Genomic DNA, 21,750 nt, shown 5'->3' with positions numbered 1-21,750 from the left:
TAAAACGTCAGATAACAAATATAAGTACGATATAGACGTAAAACAGAAATTCTGGCGGAAAATATCGTTCAGAGGGAGAGTTCTCAATTGTGTGTGTGTGTGTTTTTTTCTCATGGCAAAGCCACATTGAGCTATCTGCTGAGTCCACACAGGGGGAACTGAACCCCTGGGTTTAGCGTTGTAAATCTGTAAACTTACCGCTGTACCAGCGGGGTATGACTTCTCAATTAATGAAACAGTGTATTCTAATCTTTATAAGTAAGGTCGTAATAAAACCATATTTAATTAGCTATACTCATTACTAGGTTTGTTTTGAATTTCGTTCTAAGTGGGCAGCTTGCTCTGATCGGAAGTTAAAATTAAGAAGAGTAATTTATTTTCGGACGAGGGTGACATACTCTGGAAGACAAAGCAAACTATAGTTAACGGAACCCATTTCAAGTTGGGTCTTGCAGCAAACGTTACCGGTGTCGAGAGTACGGAAAAGAGTCATCTATTTCAACCAGAATATGGCTCGAGAATCAGGGGTTTCATGGTTGAGATATGTTGCACATGAAGCGTGGGTTTACGACTTATCCTGAGTGTAGCACTGTCGCTTCTCCGGTCTAGCTTCGAGTTACTTACCATACGGTGAAACAAACTTACCAAACCTTAAGGAACATATAAAACTCATAGCGGAAGTAAAAATAAGTTATTTTTATAAAAATTATAAAGGCATTTAAATTTCGAATGTATGATCACTGGAAGTGTCTTTAAATGTGAAAATAATACAAACAAGTGACAATGGTGATGATCACTAGAAGTGTCTTTAAATGTGAAAATAATACAAACAAGTGACAATGGTGATGATCACTAGAAGTGTCTTTAAGTGTGAAAATAATACAAACAAGTGACAATGGTGATGATCACTGGAAGTGTCTTTAAATGTGAATATAATACAAACAAGTGACAATGGTGATGATCACTAGAAGTGTCTTTAAATGTGAAAATAATACAAACAAGTGACAATGGTGATGATCACTGGAAGTGTCTTTAAATGTGAAAATAATACAAACAAGTGACAATGGTGATGATCACTGGAAGTGTCTTTAAATGTGAAAATAATACAAACAAGTGACAATGGTGATGATCACTAGAAGTGTCTTTAAGTGTGAATATAATACAAATAAGTGACAATGGTGATGATCACTGGAAGTGTCTTTAAGTGTGAATATAATACAAACAAGTGACAATGGTGATGATCACTAGAAGTGTCTTTAAGTGTGAAAATAATACAAACAAGTGACAATGGTGATGATCACTAGAAGTGTCTTTAAGTGTGAATATAATACAAACAAGTGACAATGGTGATGATCACTAGAAGTGTCTTTAAGTGTGAAAATAATACAAACAAGTGACAATGGTGATGATCACTAGAAGTGTCTTTAAGGGTAAAAATAATACAAATAAGTGACAATGGTGATGATCACTGGAAGTGTCTTTAAGTGTGAATATAATACAAACAAGTGACAATGGCGATGATCACTAGAAGTGTCTTTAAGTGTGAATATAATACAAACAAGTGACAATGGTGATGATCACTAAAAGTGTCTTTAAGTGTGAATATAATACAAACAAGTGACAATGGTGATGATCACTAGAAGTGTCTTTAAGTGTGAAAATAATACAAACAAGTGACAATGGTGATGATCACTAGAAGTGTCTTTAAGTGTGAAAATAATACAAACAAGTGACAATGGCGATGATCACTAGAAGTGTCTTTAAGTGTGAAAATAATACAAACAAGTGACAATGGCGATGATCACTAGAAGTGTCTTTAAGTGTGAATATAATACAAACAAGTGACAATGGTGATGATCACTAAAAGTGTCTTTAAGTGTGAAAATAATACAAACAAGTGACAGTGGTGATGATCACTAGAAGTGTCTTTAAGTGTGAAAATAATACAAACAAGTGACAATGGTGATGATCACTAGAAGTGTCTTTAAGTGTGAAAATAATACAAACAAGTGACAATGGTGATGATCACTAGAAGTGTCTTTAAGTGTGAAAATAATACAAACAAGTGACAATGGCGATGATCACTAGAAGTGTCTTTAAGTGTGAAAATAATACAAACAAGTGACAATGGTGATGATCACTAGAAGTGTCTTTAAGTGTGAAAATAATACAAACAAGTGACAATGGTGATGATCACTAAAGTGTCTTTAAGTGTGAATATAATACAAATAAGTGACAATGGTGATGATCACTAGAAGTGTCTTTAAGTGTGAATATAATACAAACAAGTGACAATGGTGATGATCACTAGAAGTGTCTTTAAGTGTGAATATAATACAAACAAGTGACAATGGTGATGATCACTAGAAGTGTCTTTAAGTGTGAATATAATACAAACAAGTGACAATGGCGATGATCACTAGAAGTGTCTTTAAGTGTGAAAATAATACAAACAAGTGACAATGGTGATGATCACTAGAAGTGTCTTTAAGTGTGAAAATAATACAAACAAGTGACAATGGTGATGATCACTAAAAGTGTCTTTAAGTGTGAATATAATACAAATAAGTGACAATGGTGATGATCACTAGAAGTGTCTTTAAGTGTGAATATAATACAAACAAGTGACAATGGTGATGATCACTAGAAGTGTCTTTAAGTGTGAATATAATACAAACAAGTGACAATGGTGATGATCACTAGAAGTGTCTTTAAGTGTGAATATAATACAAACAAGTGACAATGGTGATGATCACTAGAAGTGTCTTTAAGTATAACGTGTGAAAATAATACAAACAAGTGACAATGGTGATGATCACTAGAAGTGTCTTTAAGTATAACGTGTGAAAATAATACAAACAAGTGACAATGGTGATGATCACTAGAAGTGTCTTTAAGTATAACGTGTGAATATAATACAAACAAGTGACAATGGTGATGATCACTAGAAGTGTCTTTAAGTATAACGTGTGAAAATAATACAAACAAGTGACAATGGTGATGATCACTGGAAGTGTCTTTAAGGGTGAAAATAATACAAATAAGTGACAATGGTGATGATCACTAGAAGTGTCTTTAAATGTGAATATAATACAAACAAGTGACAATGGTGATGATCACTAGAAGTGTCTTTAAATGTGAAAATAATACAAATAAGTGACAATGGTGATGATCACTGGAAGTGTCTTTAAGGGTGAAAATAATACAAACAAGTGACAATGGTGATGATCACTAGAAGTGTCTTTAAATGTGAAAATAATACAAACAAGTGACAATGGTGATGATCACTAGAAGTGTCTTTAAATGTGAAAATAATACAAATAAGTGACAATGGTGATGATCACTGGAAGTGTCTTTAAGTGTGAATATAATACAAACAAGTGACAATGGTGATGATCACTAGAAGTGTCTTTAAGTGTGAATATAATACAAATAAGTGACAATGGTGATGATCACTAGAAGTGTCTTTAAGTGTGAATATAATACAAATAAGTGACAATGGTGATGATCACTAGAAATGTCTTTAAGTATGACGTGTGAAAATAATACAAACAAGTGACAATGGTGATGATCACTAGAAATGTCTTTAAGTATGACGTGTGAAAATAATACAAACAAGTGACAATGGTAGTCCGAAGATTAAACTATAAAATGTTATCGATATAATTTAGCAATATCGAAAAAAGGTAAACCTTTAGTGCAACAGTGTGAAAAAGTTATAGCCTCTTCATATAGTTTGTATCCTGTTGGGACATCCTCAGCACGAGGTACTGATACACCTTACTTCTAAACCACACTTCGTATGGTTTGTATTCTCACATTTCTTACTTAACAACGTATATGCTACGCACACGCGAGGTTTTGTTATTACTGTGTAAAATTATCTGGCAACATACCAGAAACAGTGACGTCACGTCAGTGGTATCTCATACCAGCTCTTTCGAAATGACTCTGCTGCACGAGTTTGAAAGTGTTCTGCTGAGAACGTTCGCTCGACCATACTTACATGTGTAGCGACATTGAAAGTGATTTACTTTTGACAAACCGCGAGGAAGAAGAGGTTATAGGTGGAGAAAATGTACGGAGACTCGACGTTTTACGAGTTTCTTCCGACACGCTTGTCAAGAAAGTTGGCGACCATCCTGCACCAGGGTTAATAACAACTAGACGTTTCATGCATAAGTTCCGTATTGTTCAAACAATTACTTTTAGCTTCCTAGTAAAAGGAAAACTTCGTTTCATATTTTACGTAAACCTAGCACTGAATGTCATACTTTACGTAAGACCAGCGCTCTGTATAAAGCACATAAATAACACATGTTCCCACGTACGAGTTCATCACATAGTTTATAAATCACGAACACTGTTACTTAAACGAGGGTCCCTGAGCACCCTGATATTTTTCCTATCAGAAACATCAGACCGAATGACGAAGGGTCGACTGTATGAGTGGACTACATGGAATCGGTGGACTCAGCAGATAGCCCAATGTAGCTTTGCTATAAAAAACAAACACACACAGAGACTGTTTTATCCTTGCTCAAATATGGAACATGAAAATGAGAGAAACATGTTATGGACTATTTGGATTCACTGAATGGCTAATGTTATGTTCCTGTTTAGTTCTTCCACAATACTTAACATTTGTAAACTCTGGTAGAGTCCATGATGCAGAAGCTACCGGCTTCACAACTCCCTCTGGTGGAATGACCTTGTTCGTTATCTTTTTATCTAAGAATGTGATAAAACTAGTAGAAGTTGTTTCTTCGCTGCTGTTAACATTTCTTGTCCTAAAGAAACAGTGTTGTATCCTTTACAAGAACAATAATTAACTTTCATCTGTCTTGTCCTAAAGAAACAGTGTTGTGTCCTTTATAAGAACAATAATTAACTTTCATCTGTCTTGTCCTAAAGAAACAGTGTTGTGTACTTTATAAGAACAATAATTAACTTTCATCTGCCTTGTCCTAAAGAAACAGTGTTGTGTCCTTTATAAGAACAATAATTAACTTTCATCTGTCTTGTCCTAAAGAAACAGTGTTGTGTACTTTATAAGAACAATAATTAACTTTCATCTGCCTTGTCCTAAAGAAACAGTGTTGTGTCCTTTATAAGAACAATAATTAACTTTCACCTGTCTTGTCCTAAAAAAACAGTGTTGTGTACTTTATAAGAACAATAATTAACTTTCATCTGTCTTGTCCTAAAAAAACAGTGTTGTGTACTTTATAAGAACAATAATTAACTTTCATCTGTCTTGTCCTAAAGAAACAGTGTTGTGTCCTTTATAAGAACAATATTTAACTTTCATCTGCCTTGTCCTAAAGAAACAGTGTTGTGTACTTTACAAGAACAATAATTAACTTTCATCTGCCTTGTCCTAAAGAAACAGTGTTGTATCCTTTACAAGAACAATAATTAACTTTCATCTGTCTTGTCCTAAAGAAACAGTGTTGTGTCCTATATAAGAACAATAATTAACTTTCATCTGTCTTGTCCTAAAGAAACAGTGTTGTGTACTTTATAAGAACAATAATTAACTTTCATCTGCCTTGTCCTAAAGAAACAGTGTTGTGTCCTTTATAAGAACAATAATTAACTTTCATCTGCCTTGTCCTAAAGAAACGGTGTTGTGTCCTTTATAAGAACAATAATTAACTTTCATCTGTCTTGTCCTAAAGAAACAGTGTTGTGTACTTTATAAGAACAATAATTAACTTTCATCTGTCTTGTCCTAAAAAAACAGTGTTGTGTACTTTATAAGAACAATAATTAACTTTCATCTGTCTTGTCCTAAAAAAACAGTGTTGTGTACTTTATAAGAACAATAATTAACTTTCATCTGTCTTGTCCTAAAGAAACAGTGTTGTGTCCTTTATAAGAACAATAATTAACTTTCATCTGCCTTGTCCTAAAGAAACAGTGTTGTGTACTTTATAAGAACAATAATTAACTTTCATCTGTCTTGTCCTAAAGAAACAGTGTTGTGTCCTTTGTAAGAACAATAATTAACTTTCATCTGTCTTGTCCTAAAGAAACAGTGTTGTGTCCTTTATAAGAACAATAATTAACTTTCATCTGCCTTGTCCTAAAGAAACAGTGTTGTGTCCTTTATAAGAACAATAATTAAATTTCATCTGTCTTGTCCTAAAGAAACAGTGTTGTGTCCTTTATAAGAACAATAATTAACTTTCATCTGTCTTGTCCTAAAGAAACAGTGTTGTGTCCTTTATAAGAACAATTATTTTCCATTTATCCTCCCCTGTCCTTTCCAACAGATCCCAAGTAGCATAGCGGCATGTCTGCGGACTTACGATACTAAAAACCGGGTTTGATACCCGTGGTGTGTAACTGTGTGCTTAATTCAAAACAACAACCTTTCCAATAATGTATTTACTTTAAATTTATCTTCCCACGTCCTTAACAATAATGTACTTACTTTAAATTTATCTTCCCTCGTTCTTTCCAATAATGTATTTACTTTAAATTTATCTTCCCACGTCCTTAACAATAATGCATTTACTTTAAATTTATCTTCCCACGTCCTTAACAATAATGTATTTACTTTAAATTTATCGTCCCTCGTTCTTTCCAATAATGTATTTACTTTAAATTTATCTTCCCACGTCCTTAACAATAATGTATTTACTTTAAATTTATCTTTCCACGTCCTTAACAATAATGTATTTACTTTAAATTTATCTTTCCACGTCCTTAACAATAATGTATTTACTTTAAATTTATCTTCCCATGTCCTTAACAATAATGTATTTACTTTAAATTTATCGTCCCTCGTTCTTTCCAATAATGTATTTACTTTAAATTTATCTTCCCACGTCCTTAACAATAATGTATTTACTTTAAATTTATCTTCCCACGTCCTTAACAATAATGTATTTACTTTAAATTTATCTTCCCACGTCCTTAACAATAATGTATTTACTTTAAATTTATCTTCCCTCGTTCTTTCCAATAATGTATTTACTTTGAATTTATCTTCCCTCGTCCTTTTCAACATATAAAGTATTTACTTTTCATCTCCTTACGGTATCTTTAGTTTTCAGTTTAGTTTGTTTTAGTATTTCTCCATCCGTATTGTGCTATATGTTTCTTGCAGTTTTATCTCATATCATTACTAGCAGAGGAACATCCTGCAGAGGGTATGGAACACGTAAAACTTTCATCCAGTGTTTACAAGTGTTCCACATTCGTCTCATATTCCAATCACAGTAAGCCACATACTGAAGAGTCAACCCCAAAACTATGTCCATCAGTAACGTTAATTAAACACACTCGTATCACGTAAGATTACAATGCATTGTTTCATCACTCCCGTTGAAAGCCAAATCGTAATTCAAACCTTGTAAGTGAATATGAGTTTTATTTGAAACTTTAGCCAACAAAAAGTCCGTATGGGGATGTGTTGGAAAATAAGGGAACCTTTGAAGTCACATCAACAACCTGATTCTCAACATAAGCTCGGAACTTCATCACAAACATTTCAACTCAAGTTTCTTTTATATGAAACCAGAGGCTCATGAAGGTGATACTGTGTATTTGTAAGTCATGTGAATTGTCTCCGATATCTGTACATACGACTTAAATATTTTCATGGCGTTTCGTGTAGCGAAGCACAAACGTAAAGTGTAAAATGTCTATAGAAAAAGAAAGACAGCACTTTTTATATGATCTTTGCACAATCAGTATGAAGAACAATCGTGACTAAACTTTAATGGGAAAACAAGTGTAAATGTTTATATTTCCATGTTGTTGTTTTTTCGTTTATCTTTCGGACACAGCTGTACGATGGCTACATTTACGCATTGCCAACCTTAACTCTAACCCTAATTTTGGGGTAGTAGACTACAGACAGTTATTCAACTTTTGATTTACTCTTACTGGACCGAATAAAGGAATTTGACTACCACTCTTATATCGCACCCACCGTCTCAAAGCACGTAACGCGTTTTTTATTCGATTTGCAGCATTGCAACACGAACCATGAAACACCGGATTCACAGTCTGACCAGGATAAGTACTAGGCCTCAACATGAACCACGAAACACCGGATTCACAGTCTGACCAGGATACGTACTAGGCCTCAACATGAACCACGAAACATTGGATTCACAGTCTGACCAGAATACATACCAGGCCTCAACATGAACCACGAAACATTGAATTCACAGTCTGACAAGGGTAAGTACTAGGCCTCAACACGAACCACGAAACATTGGATTCACAGTCTGACCAGGATACGTACTAGGCCTCAACATGAACCACGAAACATTGAATTCACAGTCTGACAAGGGTAAGTACTAGGCCTCAGCACGAACCACGAAAGGGATTCACAGTCTGACCAAGGCGAGTACTAGGCCTCAACACGAACCATGAAACACCGGATTCAGTCTGACCAGGGTAAGTACTGGGCCTCACCTAACTAAATGCTCATCTTATCAAGAAACGAACACACCTATAAGCGCGAAACTTTAATAGTTTTGTCAGAAAGAACCACGTGGTGTGGTCTGCGGCTGCTCTCCACCTATACAGTTTCAGTGTCGTGTCATAGGAATAAGGAACTGAATAACAAAGTTGTTGTTTTTGATTTCGCACAAAGCTACTCGAGGGCTATCTGTGCTAGCCGTCCTTAGTTTAGCAGTGTAAGACTAGATGGAAGGAAGCTAGTCATCACCACCCATCGCCAACTTTTGGGCTACTCTTTTACCAACGAACAGTAGGACTGACCATCACATTATAACGACCCCACGGCTGAAAGGGGGGAGCATGTTTTTTGCGACGGAAATTCGAACCCGCGACCCTCAGATTGCGAGTCGAACGCCATAACCTACCTGGCCATGCTGGGCCTAACGAAGTTGTTGGTTTCCTCAGCTGAAAAGTAAGTATCTAAGATAACAAATATATGTTGAGTATCTAAGATAATAAATATATGTTGAGTATCTAAGATAACAAATATATGTTGAGTATCTAAGATAATAGATATATGTTGAGTATCTAAGATAACAAATATATGTTGAGTATCTAAGATAATAAATATATGTTGAGTATCTAAGATAACAAATATATGTTGAGTATCTAAGATAATAAATATATGTTGACTATCTTAGATAATAAATATATGTTGAGTATCTAAGATAATAAATATATGTTGAGTATCTAAGATAATAAATATATGTTGAGTACCTAAGATAATAAATATATGTTGAGTATCTAAGATAATAAATATATGTTGAGTATCTAAGATAATAAATATATGTTGAGTATCTTAGATAATAAATATATGTTGAGTATCTTAGATAATAAATATATGTTGAGTATCTAAGATAATAAATATATGTTGAGTATCTTAGATAATAAATATATGTTGAGTATCTTAGATAATAAATATATGTTGAGTATCTTAGATAATAAATATATGTTGAGTATCTAAGATAATAAATATATGTTAAGTATCTAAGATAACAAATATATGTTGAGTATCTTAGATAATAAATATATGTTGAGTATCTAAGATAATAAATATATGTTGAGTATCTTAGATAATAAATATATGTTGAGTACCTAAGATAATAAATATATGTTGAGTATCTAAGATAATAAATATATGTTGAGTATCTTAGATAATAAATATATGTTGAGTATCTAAGATAATAAATATATGTTGACTATCTTAGATAATAAATATATGTTGAGTATCTAAGATAATAAATATATGTTGAGTATCTAAGATAATAAATATATGTTGAGTATCTTAGATAATAAATATATGTTGAGTATCTTAGATAATAAATATATGTTGAGTATCTAAGATAATAAATATATGTTGAGTATCTTAGATAATAAATATATGTTGAGTATCTAAGATAATAAATATATGTTGAGTATCTAAGATAACAAATATATGTTGAGTATCTAAGATAACAAATATATGTTGAGTATCTAAGATAACAAATATATGTTGAGTATCTAAGATAACAAATATATGTTGAGTATCTAAGATAATAAATATATGTTGAGTATCTAAGATAATAAATATATGTTGAGTACCTAAGATAATAAATATATGTTGAGTATCTAAGATAACAAATATATGTTGAGTATCTAAGATAACAAATATATGTTGAGTATCTAAGATAATAAGTATATGTTGAGTATCTAAGATAATAAATATATGTTGAGTATCTAAGATAATAAATATATGTTGAGTATCTAAGATAATAAATATATGTTGAGTATCTAAGATAATAAATATATGTTAAGTATCTAAGATAATAAATATATGTTAAGTATCTAAGAAAATAAATATATGTTGAGTACCTAAGATAATAAATATATGTTGAGTATCTAAGATAACAAATATATGTTGAGTATCTAAGATAACAAATATATGTTGAGTATCTAAGATAATAAATATATGTTGAGTATCTTAGATAATAAATATATGTTGAGTATCTTAGATAACAAATATATGTTGAGTATCTAAGATAACAAATATATGTTGAGTATCTAAGATAACAAATATATGTTGAGTATCTAAGATAACAAATATATGTTGAGTATCTAAGATAATAAATATATGTTGAGTATCTAAGATAATAAATATATGTTAAGTATCTAAGATAATAAATATATGTTGAGTATCTAAGATAAGAAATATATGTTGAGTATCTAAGATAACAAATATATGTTGAGTATCTAAGATAATAAATATATGTTGAGTATCTAAGATAATAAATATATGTTGAGTATCTTAGATAATAAATATATGTTGAGTATCTTAGATAACAAATATATGTTGAGTATCTAAGATAACAAATATATGTTGAGTATCTAAGATAATAAATATATGTTAAGTATCTAAGATAATAAATATATGTTAAGTATCTAAGATAACAAATATATGTTGAGTATCTAAGATAACAAATATATGTTGAGTATCTAAGATAACAAATATATGTTGAGTATCTAAGATAATAAATATATGTTGAGTATCTAAGATAATAAATATATGTTAAGTATCTAAGATAATAAATATATGTTAAGTATCTAAGATAACAAATATATGTTGAGTATCTAAGATAACAAATATATGTTGAGTATCTAAGATAACAAATATATGTTGAGTATCTAAGATAATAAATATATGTTGAGTATCTAAGATAATAAATATATGTTGAGTATCTAAGATAATAAATATATGTTAAGTATCTAAGATAATAAATATATGTTAAGTATCTAAGATAATAAATATATGTTGAGTACCTAAGATAATAAATATATGTTGAGTATCTAAGATAATAAATATATGTTGAGTATCTAAGATAATAAATATATGTTAAGTATCTAAGATAATAAATATATGTGGAGTACCTAAGATAATAAATATATGTTGAGTACCTAAGATAATAAATATATGTTGAGTATCTAAGATAATAAATATATGTTGAGTATCTAAGATAATAAATATATGTTAAGTATCTAAGATAATAAATATATGTTAAGTATCTAAGATAATAAATATATGTTGAGTACCTAAGATAATAAATATATGTTGAGTATCTAAGATAATAAATATATGTTAAGTATCTAAGATAATAAATATATGTTGAGTACCTAAGATAACAAATATATGTTAAGTATCTAAGATAACAAATATATGTTGAGTATCTAAGATAATAAATATATGTTGAGTATCTAAGATAACAAATATATGTTAAGTACCTAAGATAACAAATATATGTTGAGTATCTAAGATAACAAATATATGTTGAATACCTAAGATAACAAATATATGTTGAGTATCTAAGATAATAAATATATGTTAAGTATCTAAGATAACAAATATATGTTGAGTATGTAAGATAACAAATATATGTTAAGTATCTAAGATAATAAATATATGTTGAGTACCTAAGATAATAAATATATGTTAAGTATCTAAGATAACAAATATATGTTAAGTATCTAAGATAATAAATATATGTTGAGTATCTAAGATAACAAATATATGTTGAGTATCTAAGATAATAAATATATGTTGAGTATCTAAGATAATAAATATATGTTGAGTATCTAAGATAATAAATATATGTTGAGTATCTAAGATAATAAATATATATTAAGTATCTAAGATAATAAATATATGTTAAGTATCTAAGAAAATAAATATATGTTGAGTACCTAAGATAGTAAATATATGTTGAGTATCTAAGATAACAAATATATGTTGAGTATCTAAGATAACAAATATATGTTGAGTATCTAAGATAATAAATATATGTTGAGTATCTTAGATAATAAATATATGTTGAGTATCTTAGATAATAAATATATGTTGAGTATCTAAGATAACAAATATATGTTGAGTATCTAAGATAACAAATATATGTTGAGTATCTAAGATAATAAATATATGTTGAGTATCTAAGATAATAAATATATGTTAAGTATCTAAGATAATAAATATATGTTGAGTATCTAAGATAAGAAATATATGTTGAGTATCTAAGATAACAAATATATGTTGAGTATCTAAGATAATAAATATATGTTGAGTATCTAAGATAATAAATATATGTTGAGTATCTTAGATAATAAATATATGTTGAGTATCTTAGATAATAAATATATGTTGAGTATCTAAGATAACAAATATATGTTGAGTATCTAAGATAATAAATATATGTTAAGTATCTAAGATAATAAATATATGTTAAGTATCTAAGATAACAAATATATGTTGAGTATCTAAGATAATAAATATATGTTGAGTACCTAAGATAATAAATATATGTTGAGTATCTAAGATAATAAATATATGTTGAGTATCTAAGATAATAAATATATGTTAAGTATCTAAGATAATAAATATATGTTAAGTATCTAAGATAATAAATATATGTTGAGTACCTAAGATAATAAATATATGTTGAGTATCTAAGATAATAAATATATGTTAAGTATCTAAGATAATAAATATATGTTGAGTACCTAAGATAACAAATATATGTTAAGTATCTAAGATAACAAATATATGTTGAGTATCTAAGATAACAAATATATGTTGAGTATCTAAGATAATAAATATATGTTGAGTATCTAAGATAACAAATATATGTTAAGTACCTAAGATAACAAATATATGTTGAGTATCTAAGATAACAAATATATGTTGAATACCTAAGATAACAAATATATGTTGAGTATCTAAGATAATAAATATATGTTAAGTATCTAAGATAACAAATATATGTTGAGTATGTAAGATAACAAATATATGTTAAGTATCTAAGATAATAAATATATGTTGAGTACCTAAGATAATAAATATATGTTGAGTATCTAAGATAACAAATATATGTTAAGTATCTAAGATAATAAATATATGTTGAGTATCTAAGATAACAAATATATGTTGAGTACCTAAGATAATAAATATATGTTAAGTACCTAAGATAATAAATATATGTTAAGATTCTCACATTATTCCGGTCAAGATCTAGTTCACAGACTCTTTAACGTGTTACCCATTATTAATTAAATACGTACTCAGAATATGAACTTCGATCATTCTCTAGTAATCCATTGAACATCTCATGTACTTCACGTGTTTCCGTATCAGAGAAATAGTCTTAAGATACCCAGTAATAAAAGAAACGCTAGGCTTAACGTGCTGATATATCCATACAAAGTCGATAAGAAATATGACGTCATTATAGACCCTGCCCATTCTTACGAATGTCTTCCTAATTCTCTTATCGAGCTCGTGTTCTCTTATTGTTTACAGAGAGACAAAACAACAACAATAAAACTTTCCAATGCAAGTGTGGCGCTGTTCTCACTTATGGATGTTTGATTTACTGACTGAATAAAGTAAACAGAATGATATGTGAGAATGAAGATGTTTGACTTTCGTGTTACCTGCTTTATTCTGCAGCCACAGTTCACTCACGCACGTTCACTGGTCAACGAACGGCTCACGTTTTGAAGTTAGTTGTTCACTTTCTACCCCCATCTTATTAAACGTTCCAAGTAGCTTCAACTACAAATCAAGGACGATTCCTCCTCACCTCCCCCCCTTGAAGTCTTCTTTTTATAACTAATTCCCTTTTAACATTGTACCAGAAACTTTAGTGTTATTTACTCATAGAGCTTTGACACGTTAACAACGACTTCTAAGTTTTTACAACTGTTTAAAAAAAAATACAATATCGTTATTATTGTTAATATCACAACTCATATGGTTTCACAGTACCACATAATGATATTACCAGCTTCACAGTACCACATAATGGTATTACCAGCTTCACAGTACCACATAATGGTGTTACCATGTTCACTACACCCCATAATGGTCATACCATGTTCACTGTACCACATAATGGTATTACCAAGTTCACTGCACCCCATAATGGTCATACCATGTTCACTGTACCACAAAAATGGTATTATCAGGTTCACAGTACCATGTAATGGTATTACCAGGTTTACAGTACCACATAATGGTATTACCAGGTTTACAGTACCACGTAATGGTGTTACCAGGTTTACAGTACCACGTAATCGTGTTACCAGGTTTACAGTACCACGTAATGGTGTTACCAGGTTTACAGTACCACGTAATGGTATCACCAGGTTTACAGTACCACATAATGGTATTACCAGGTTTACAGTACCACATAATGGTATTACCAGGTTTACAGTACCACATAATGGTATTACCAGGTTTACAGTACCACGTAATGGTGTTACCAGGTTTACAGTACCACGTAATGGTGTTACCAGGTTTACAGTACCACGTAATCGTGTTACCAGGTTTACAGTACCACGTAATTGTATTACCAGGTTTACAGTACCACGTAATGGTGTTACCAGGTTTACAGTACCACGTAATGGTGTTACCAGGTTTACAGTACCACGTAATCGTGTTACCAGGTTTACAGTACCACGTAATGGTGTTACCAGGTTTACAGTACCACGTAATCGTGTTACCAGGTTTACAGTACCACGTAATTGTATTACCAGGTTTACAGTACGATGTAATGGTATTACCAGGTTTACAGTACCACATAATGGTATTACCAGGTTTACAGTACCACGTAATCGTGTTACCAGGTTTACAGTACCACGTAATCGTGTTACCAGGTTTACAGTACCACGTAATGGTGTTACCAGGTTTACAGTACCACGTAATCGTGTTACCAGGTTTACAGTACCACGTAATGGTGTTACCAGGTTTACAGTACCACGTAATCGTGTTACCAGGTTTACAGTACCACGTAATTGTATTACCAGGTTTACAGTACGATGTAATGGTATTACCAGGTTTACAGTACCACATAATGGTATTACCAGGTTTACAGTAGCACGTAATGGTGTTACCAGGTTTACAGTACCACGTAATGGTATCACCAGGTTTACAGTACCACGTAATGGTGTTACCAGGTTTACAGTACCACGTAATCGTGTTACCAGGTTTACAGTACCACGTAATGGTGTTACCAGGTTTACAGTACCACGTAATGGTATTACCAAGTATCATAACAATACGTTTCGTGCCGTTTCAGGTGAAAGAAGGGGTCTGGTTTATTTCAAACATTCACACAAAGTTACACAAGGTTTGTCTGAGTTAGGTTGAACTGAGAGATTGAAAACAACTACTTACTAACACTCACCGCCAATCCTTAGACTACTCAAATCGAATAAAGTGACTTGACTGTCATTCTTATAACGCATATACAGTCCGAAAACGCGGATCCACAGTCCAGCAGGGTAAGTAGTAGGTCATGCGCAGACCAGAAGTGATGGTTATCTTTGCTTTCATTCTACGCTTACAAGGGTATTGAAACCTGAATTGTCAGGCTCTCTTGAGGCCCTCAAACTTACCGCTCTCAAAATATTAGTGTTGTTGGTATTGCCAGTGTGCGCATTCCAGGTAAGTGTTATGTTAACCACTTTCAACATTAGTTGGGAAAAAAAAAATAACGAAACGTTTTGTTTGAATAAACAGAGCAATAGTAATGATGAAATTTACAGTTAATAGCGAAACATTCTTCGCAACGCCTGTTAACGCAAAGATAGAAGGCAGGTGTCGCCTCCAGCAAGAAACACTCAGACTTTAGCCACATAAAATAAATCTCGGACTTTAAGGATCTACCAGGAATTTCCAAACCATATGGTGAAGTAACACAGATACATTCTTCAGATGAGGACGTTATACACACGTTGAGAGTAAGTTCAGAGAAAGAGAGACTTTATTGGCACAGCTGACAAGAAAATGGCTGAAAGTTGTGAAACAGGAAGGTTGTTTTAAACATTACAGGAAATGGTCATCCTACGAGCTAAGAATGAATTCCTTTAGAGTTTGAACAGTCCCTTTATGGGTCTGAAATCGGAAAAAAATTCTGTTCTCAGGAGTGAACAGAAAAAGGAGTTACTGCGATTCAGGAGAAACGGAACACCTTGTAAAACTTGCCACCGTATGTGAATTCGTTTATCCACAATTAACAAAGTGCTTCCATACCTTACAAAGCCACAGTCTTCAACCGTTAGCTTCGCCTTTATAGCTCCAGCCATTACATATTGTTTCTACGAGGAATTTTCTAGAGGAGGACGCAGATTAGAAGCTAAGATATAAAGAAATGGATATGTAACGCTAATTAATATTAAGTTCTAATTAGAGCAAACTATGTGCTTAGAGTGAGGCTAAAACTAAATCTGGCAGTCATTATTGCTAATTAAACACACGTTTTTACTTATGAAGATTAGAATGCTTTGTTTATACCGTTCGGTACCCTCGTTGTTAACAATGTTTTTGGCCGTAATCCTAACAGTATCCATCTAAGGCTGCGATATAGTTTACTAACAATTACAACGGCGGAATTAAGTGTATTAAAATATAAACATTCTAGCTTAGGACTCTCGCTAAATAACGTGGAAATAGGTAAGGGGCAAAGAGGCAAGGGATAATTTATAGATGTTTCACTTTGGCAAATGTTTCGAAGTCTCTTGTTAAGTGTATGTTTACATACACTATTTAGGTGAAGATAGCCATATTTTGTTATTAAATCTCTAATGACATCATTAGATGATGATAAAAGTCAATAACTGACTAATTAACTGATTAAGTGTTTGTGTCTTTATATTCAAAGCCCGAAAGTCTACAAAGATGCAAATGTGGCCCTATTTTAGGGTCTTTTTAACTATTTTATAGGGGAAAAATCCTAAAGCAAAATAGGCTGTGTACACCATCAAACAGTTTCCAGTTGCCATATAAGAAATGGTGGTAAACGAGCCATACAGTTCTGAGTGATGAATGTTAACACACACACGTGAAGAATCATGTTTATAATAATATAATATATAACATAACAAAAATATAAATATAATATATCAAAGATGTATTCATATACCTAAGAACAATAAACAATAATCATGAAAAACATAATGTCACGAAGTTAGAAACAGATATGTAAATAGGCTGATTGATAAATATAGATTGTTCGTTTGTTTTCTTTAATTTGGCGAGAAGCTACGCGAGGGTTATCTGCGCTAGCCGTCCCTAATTTAGCAGAATAAGACTAGAGAGAAGGCAGCTAGTCATCACCATCCACCGCCAACTCTTGGGCTACTTTTTTACTAACGAATAGTGGGATTGACCGCACATTACATTCCCCCACGGCTGAAAGGACGAGCATGTTTGGTGCGACGGAGGTTCGAAACCGCGACCCTCAAATTATGAGTCGAGCGCTCTAACCACCTCACCATGCTGGCCGTTAAATATAGAAACAAATATGTAGATAGGGCTGGTTGTTAGATTTTGAAACATGTGCAGATTGGTTGGTTTTCAGATGTAGTAATAGATACGTATATGGGGTTGGTTGTTATATAAACAAAAGACACAGACAGATAGATCAGCTGGTAGTTAGATAAACAACTAGACACATATAGATAGCTAAGAAAGAAAATAAACAATGTTTATTACATTTCGTTTTGTCAAAACGTTTCACTCAGTATTTATCTGGTATCCTTTGTCTGATATTATTTATCTGGTATCCTTTGTCTGATATCCTTTAGAGATTTAGTCTTAGTTCCCATGGGTGTATTTACCAATACTTTGTTAGAAGAGGAACGTATGTCTACTTATGTAGATGGTGTTTTATCTTCAGATTGACGGATCAGTAAATAAGAATGGACAGACAGACAGTTGTGTAGGTATTACACCGTACTTATTGCAGTTTTAAACGCCTTCTTCAAGAGTCGTCATCGCTGGACTTAACGTTCATCTTGCTATCGCAAAAGTTCGTCACGCTGAAAGAGATTAGTAATTGTATTTGATAAAGACCGTCCGGATATTAACTTCACCTAACCCTAACTTGCCACATGGTAAAGCCATTTCTTGGAGACTTTCTCCCTCGGGCGTCGTATCTGTTATGTGGCGAGACGGAGGAACAGGAGTCAGTGAAACGGCGAACTTAACGTTTCAGCTCAGGTGCGACTACAAGCAATGAGACCGAGGATTCCCTCGTGCAGACAACCGGTTCGTACACATTCCTCCCCCCCTCTTCCCCCTAATCACGCTATAACCGAGAGGTAGACAAAGGCGCAGAAGTTTCTTTTTGTTTGAGGTTTGGGAACTGGTGTGTTTTATCATTGGTGTCTGTTTTAGAGCTAATTCCTTCGTGTAGAAGGTAAAATGGTTACCACACGTTGATGTGTTCTATCAGTTTGCCAGTTCTAAGACTCTCGTTCAATATCACCATTGTTAGATCATTCCTCAACCACTTTTAGTAGAGAAGGTAAGACTGTACAGGTTCTGGTAGGATGGTGTCAAATAAAAGTCTCTCATAAAGGAGATAAATAGAAGTAAACAGCAGTCACAAAACCTAAATGAATACCCACGTTAACAAAATTGTTGTTGTTGTTTCTACTCGAGGGCTACATGCTAGTGCTTCCTAATTTGGAAGTAACAGCTAGAGGAAAACATACAATCAACAACATTCAACCACAACTCTTGGGCTGCTCTTGCATGGCGGAATAATAGGATTTGACTGTCACTTTTATAACGTAGGGTGCGATGTGTGATTTTAAAAACTAATAACTGGACACGAACGTTGAACCATCAGTTTCATTTTCGCAATATTAGAACACGCTCGAAATGGAAACTTCTTTCTTTGCTAAATTATATACTGAAAATTTTATCTCAAATATTTGTAATAACAGCATAAAATTAGAATACATAGAGCAAACTCTACTCAATAATCTACGGCCACAAACTGCAACAGTGACAGGTATACACGATCTATTAGATCTAATTACTGAATTATAGAACACAATGAATATATCTGCAAGTACTATCAGCTTCTAGCTAAGTCGATACGAACGCACTTACTGAACTTATAGAGTAGACATTAGGTATATAAAGAAACTGTCCATTAATTTGTATATTAAGTAAGTTACTTTAATTAGCACTTCTTAATTGAATATTTTAATTACATGCACAGGGTCAGTAGTTTTATTTCCACACAAACATATACTTTTATGAATTATAGAGAAATATTGAAAGTCATATTAAATTATGAATGAACTTGAGGTTTAAAGGAGACTCAACTATTTTATTGTTAATTCACTTTTCCAGATAAACCGAGAACTCTTTCAATTTAAGGAACAACTCGACAATTAAAAAACTGTCACGTTTTATAAACACTGTATTCGTGTTGTTTTGTATTCCGTTCAGTATCGGTGGGGTCCACACATTCATCATAGTAAAAAACAGTGTTTTTTTCCTGCAGTAACATTCAGGATAAATTCAACTAAAATTATTGTTAAAAACAAGTAAAAACGTTAAAGATACTCAAGTAGTAGACCAAGTTGTTAAAACCGTTAAATTAACAGTTTCCAAATTATTAGCCGTGTGAAGCCATCTTGTGGCTGTCTGTATACAAACATATCTATGCCTTTTTATATTTTTACACATTACAGACTGCTTTGTAAGTAAAATTAACTTCTTTTAGAGTTCATGGAGAGGATGATCCCTATACAACTACAACACCATGTAAAACAAATTTTGTTCCTGGATAGTATGTGCTATTTCTTAATTGCTTATGTTGTAAAAGTACAGAAAATGGCCATTATTCTCTTCAAATTTTGCTTTTGTGGCCTGGATAATGAAATTTAGAAATTAACCTATTTTCTATGTAAAAACAGGCAAATTTGCACATTTTCATTTACATAAGGTCTGAATAAAACAACATATGAATCGAGATTTACATGTATTTATACTAAAGTTATACAAAAATGTTTAGAGTAGTTTTTCGAGCTTTGCGACTGTAATGTAAATCACTTTCACGTATCAGCCCCAAATATAGTCTCTCATCATGTTTTCGTTATCAGCTTCCAGATCACAAAAGCAAAGTTTGAAGAGAAAAATAGGTCTTTTCCATTTACTTTAGGCAATTGAGAAATAACACTTTCTGTCCAGGAACAAGAAAAAGTAAACATTTTGTTATATAGTGTAATCGATACCCGTGGTGGACAGAGCACAGATAGCAAACATTTTGTTATATAGTGTTATCGATACCCGTGGTGGACAGAGCACAGATAGTAAACATTTTGTTACATAGTGTAATCGTTTAGTATAAGTCGCTCGTCTCGTAACAAATATTTGAAACAAAGTAAACTACGTAGTTTAATATACATTTGTTGTTCTTGCCGGCTAACATGAAGCACAAAAATAATCGAACTAAACCAAGAAAACTCAGGTTGTGTAATTCAGGAGTTCGTAAAGGGTAATGATATAGTAGCTGTTATAGTACGATACTTTCAAAGACAGACTTCCGCAATCTAATTGGGCAGTTCTAACTGTGGTCAGCCAATGAAACATGAGCATCCGAAACTAAAATCAAGTATCCATCCATGTCATGAAATTCACGATGATCATTTAGACTTCTGAAGTGAACCAATGTTACGGCGTGCCACATTTAAACCTCTGTAGTGTACCAATGTTACGGTGTGTCACATTTAAGCCTCTGGAGTGAACCAGTGTTACGGTGTGTCACATTTAAACCTCTGTAGTGAACCAGTACTCGCATGTGTTTTACTTCTAATTAAATAACATGTTTTGCTGTGTAGCGTCATGTGACACACACACACACACACATGTATACATGGATTACAAACAGGTAACAACACTTACATTGGATTAGAGGCGTTCCAGTAGATATCATCCAATCTGAGACACATTACATCCAGAACGACAACGTCCAGTAGGGTGAGAAGAAGTAAAACTACAATCCATGGCATTGTAACACGGGGTCTTCCTTTAGTTTAGATGATAAAGCTGTATCATTCCTTCTTCAATAGACTGGAATATGCATTTTACGTTTAGCTATTTTAGTTTGCCCCTAGCGGCGTGCTTTCGACGAGCTCAGTCGTACGTGTGGCCGAAGTGTTCTTGAGGGTTCTAGCGCGCAGACAATGTACTTAGCCTCGACGCCAGATTCGAGTTGAATGCCACGTCAGCCGCCAATCAAAGAGAAGCTTACAAACATCGAGTGGCAGGCTAGTTCCAAACACGAGCGGCTGGTGCACGCTGTAAAATAGAACTTCATTCCCCCTCCCTTCAGCTCAGTCTCAAACCACGTGGCATGGCCTGCCACTAAAGGAAGTCACAGAAAGAACGTGGAAAGAACCGCGGTATCTCTTGATGTGGTAAACGTACGCAGGTTATTCATC

At 32.6% G+C, this 21,750-nt stretch overlaps 1 protein-coding gene across 1 annotated transcript in view; it reads right to left on the bottom strand.

The window, feature by feature from the left end:
• Positions 1-21,446, bottom strand: part of LOC143232118 (uncharacterized) — a 168,733-nt gene extending 147,287 nt beyond the window's left edge. Inside the window, exon 1 of the mRNA XM_076467208.1 lies at positions 21,212-21,446. Coding sequence (XP_076323323.1) covers positions 21,212-21,318 — 107 coding nt within the window. The 5' untranslated portion in view covers positions 21,319-21,446. The remainder of the gene's footprint in view (positions 1-21,211) is intronic.
• Between the last annotated feature and the right edge of the window lie 304 nt (positions 21,447-21,750).

Source organism: Tachypleus tridentatus, chromosome 1 (assembly GCF_004210375.1).
Source record: "Tachypleus tridentatus isolate NWPU-2018 chromosome 1, ASM421037v1, whole genome shotgun sequence".
Lineage (NCBI taxonomy): Eukaryota > Metazoa > Arthropoda > Merostomata > Xiphosura > Limulidae > Tachypleus > Tachypleus tridentatus.
Note: the sequence above shows the minus strand (reverse complement) of the source record. Positions and strands in the feature narration are given on the sequence as shown.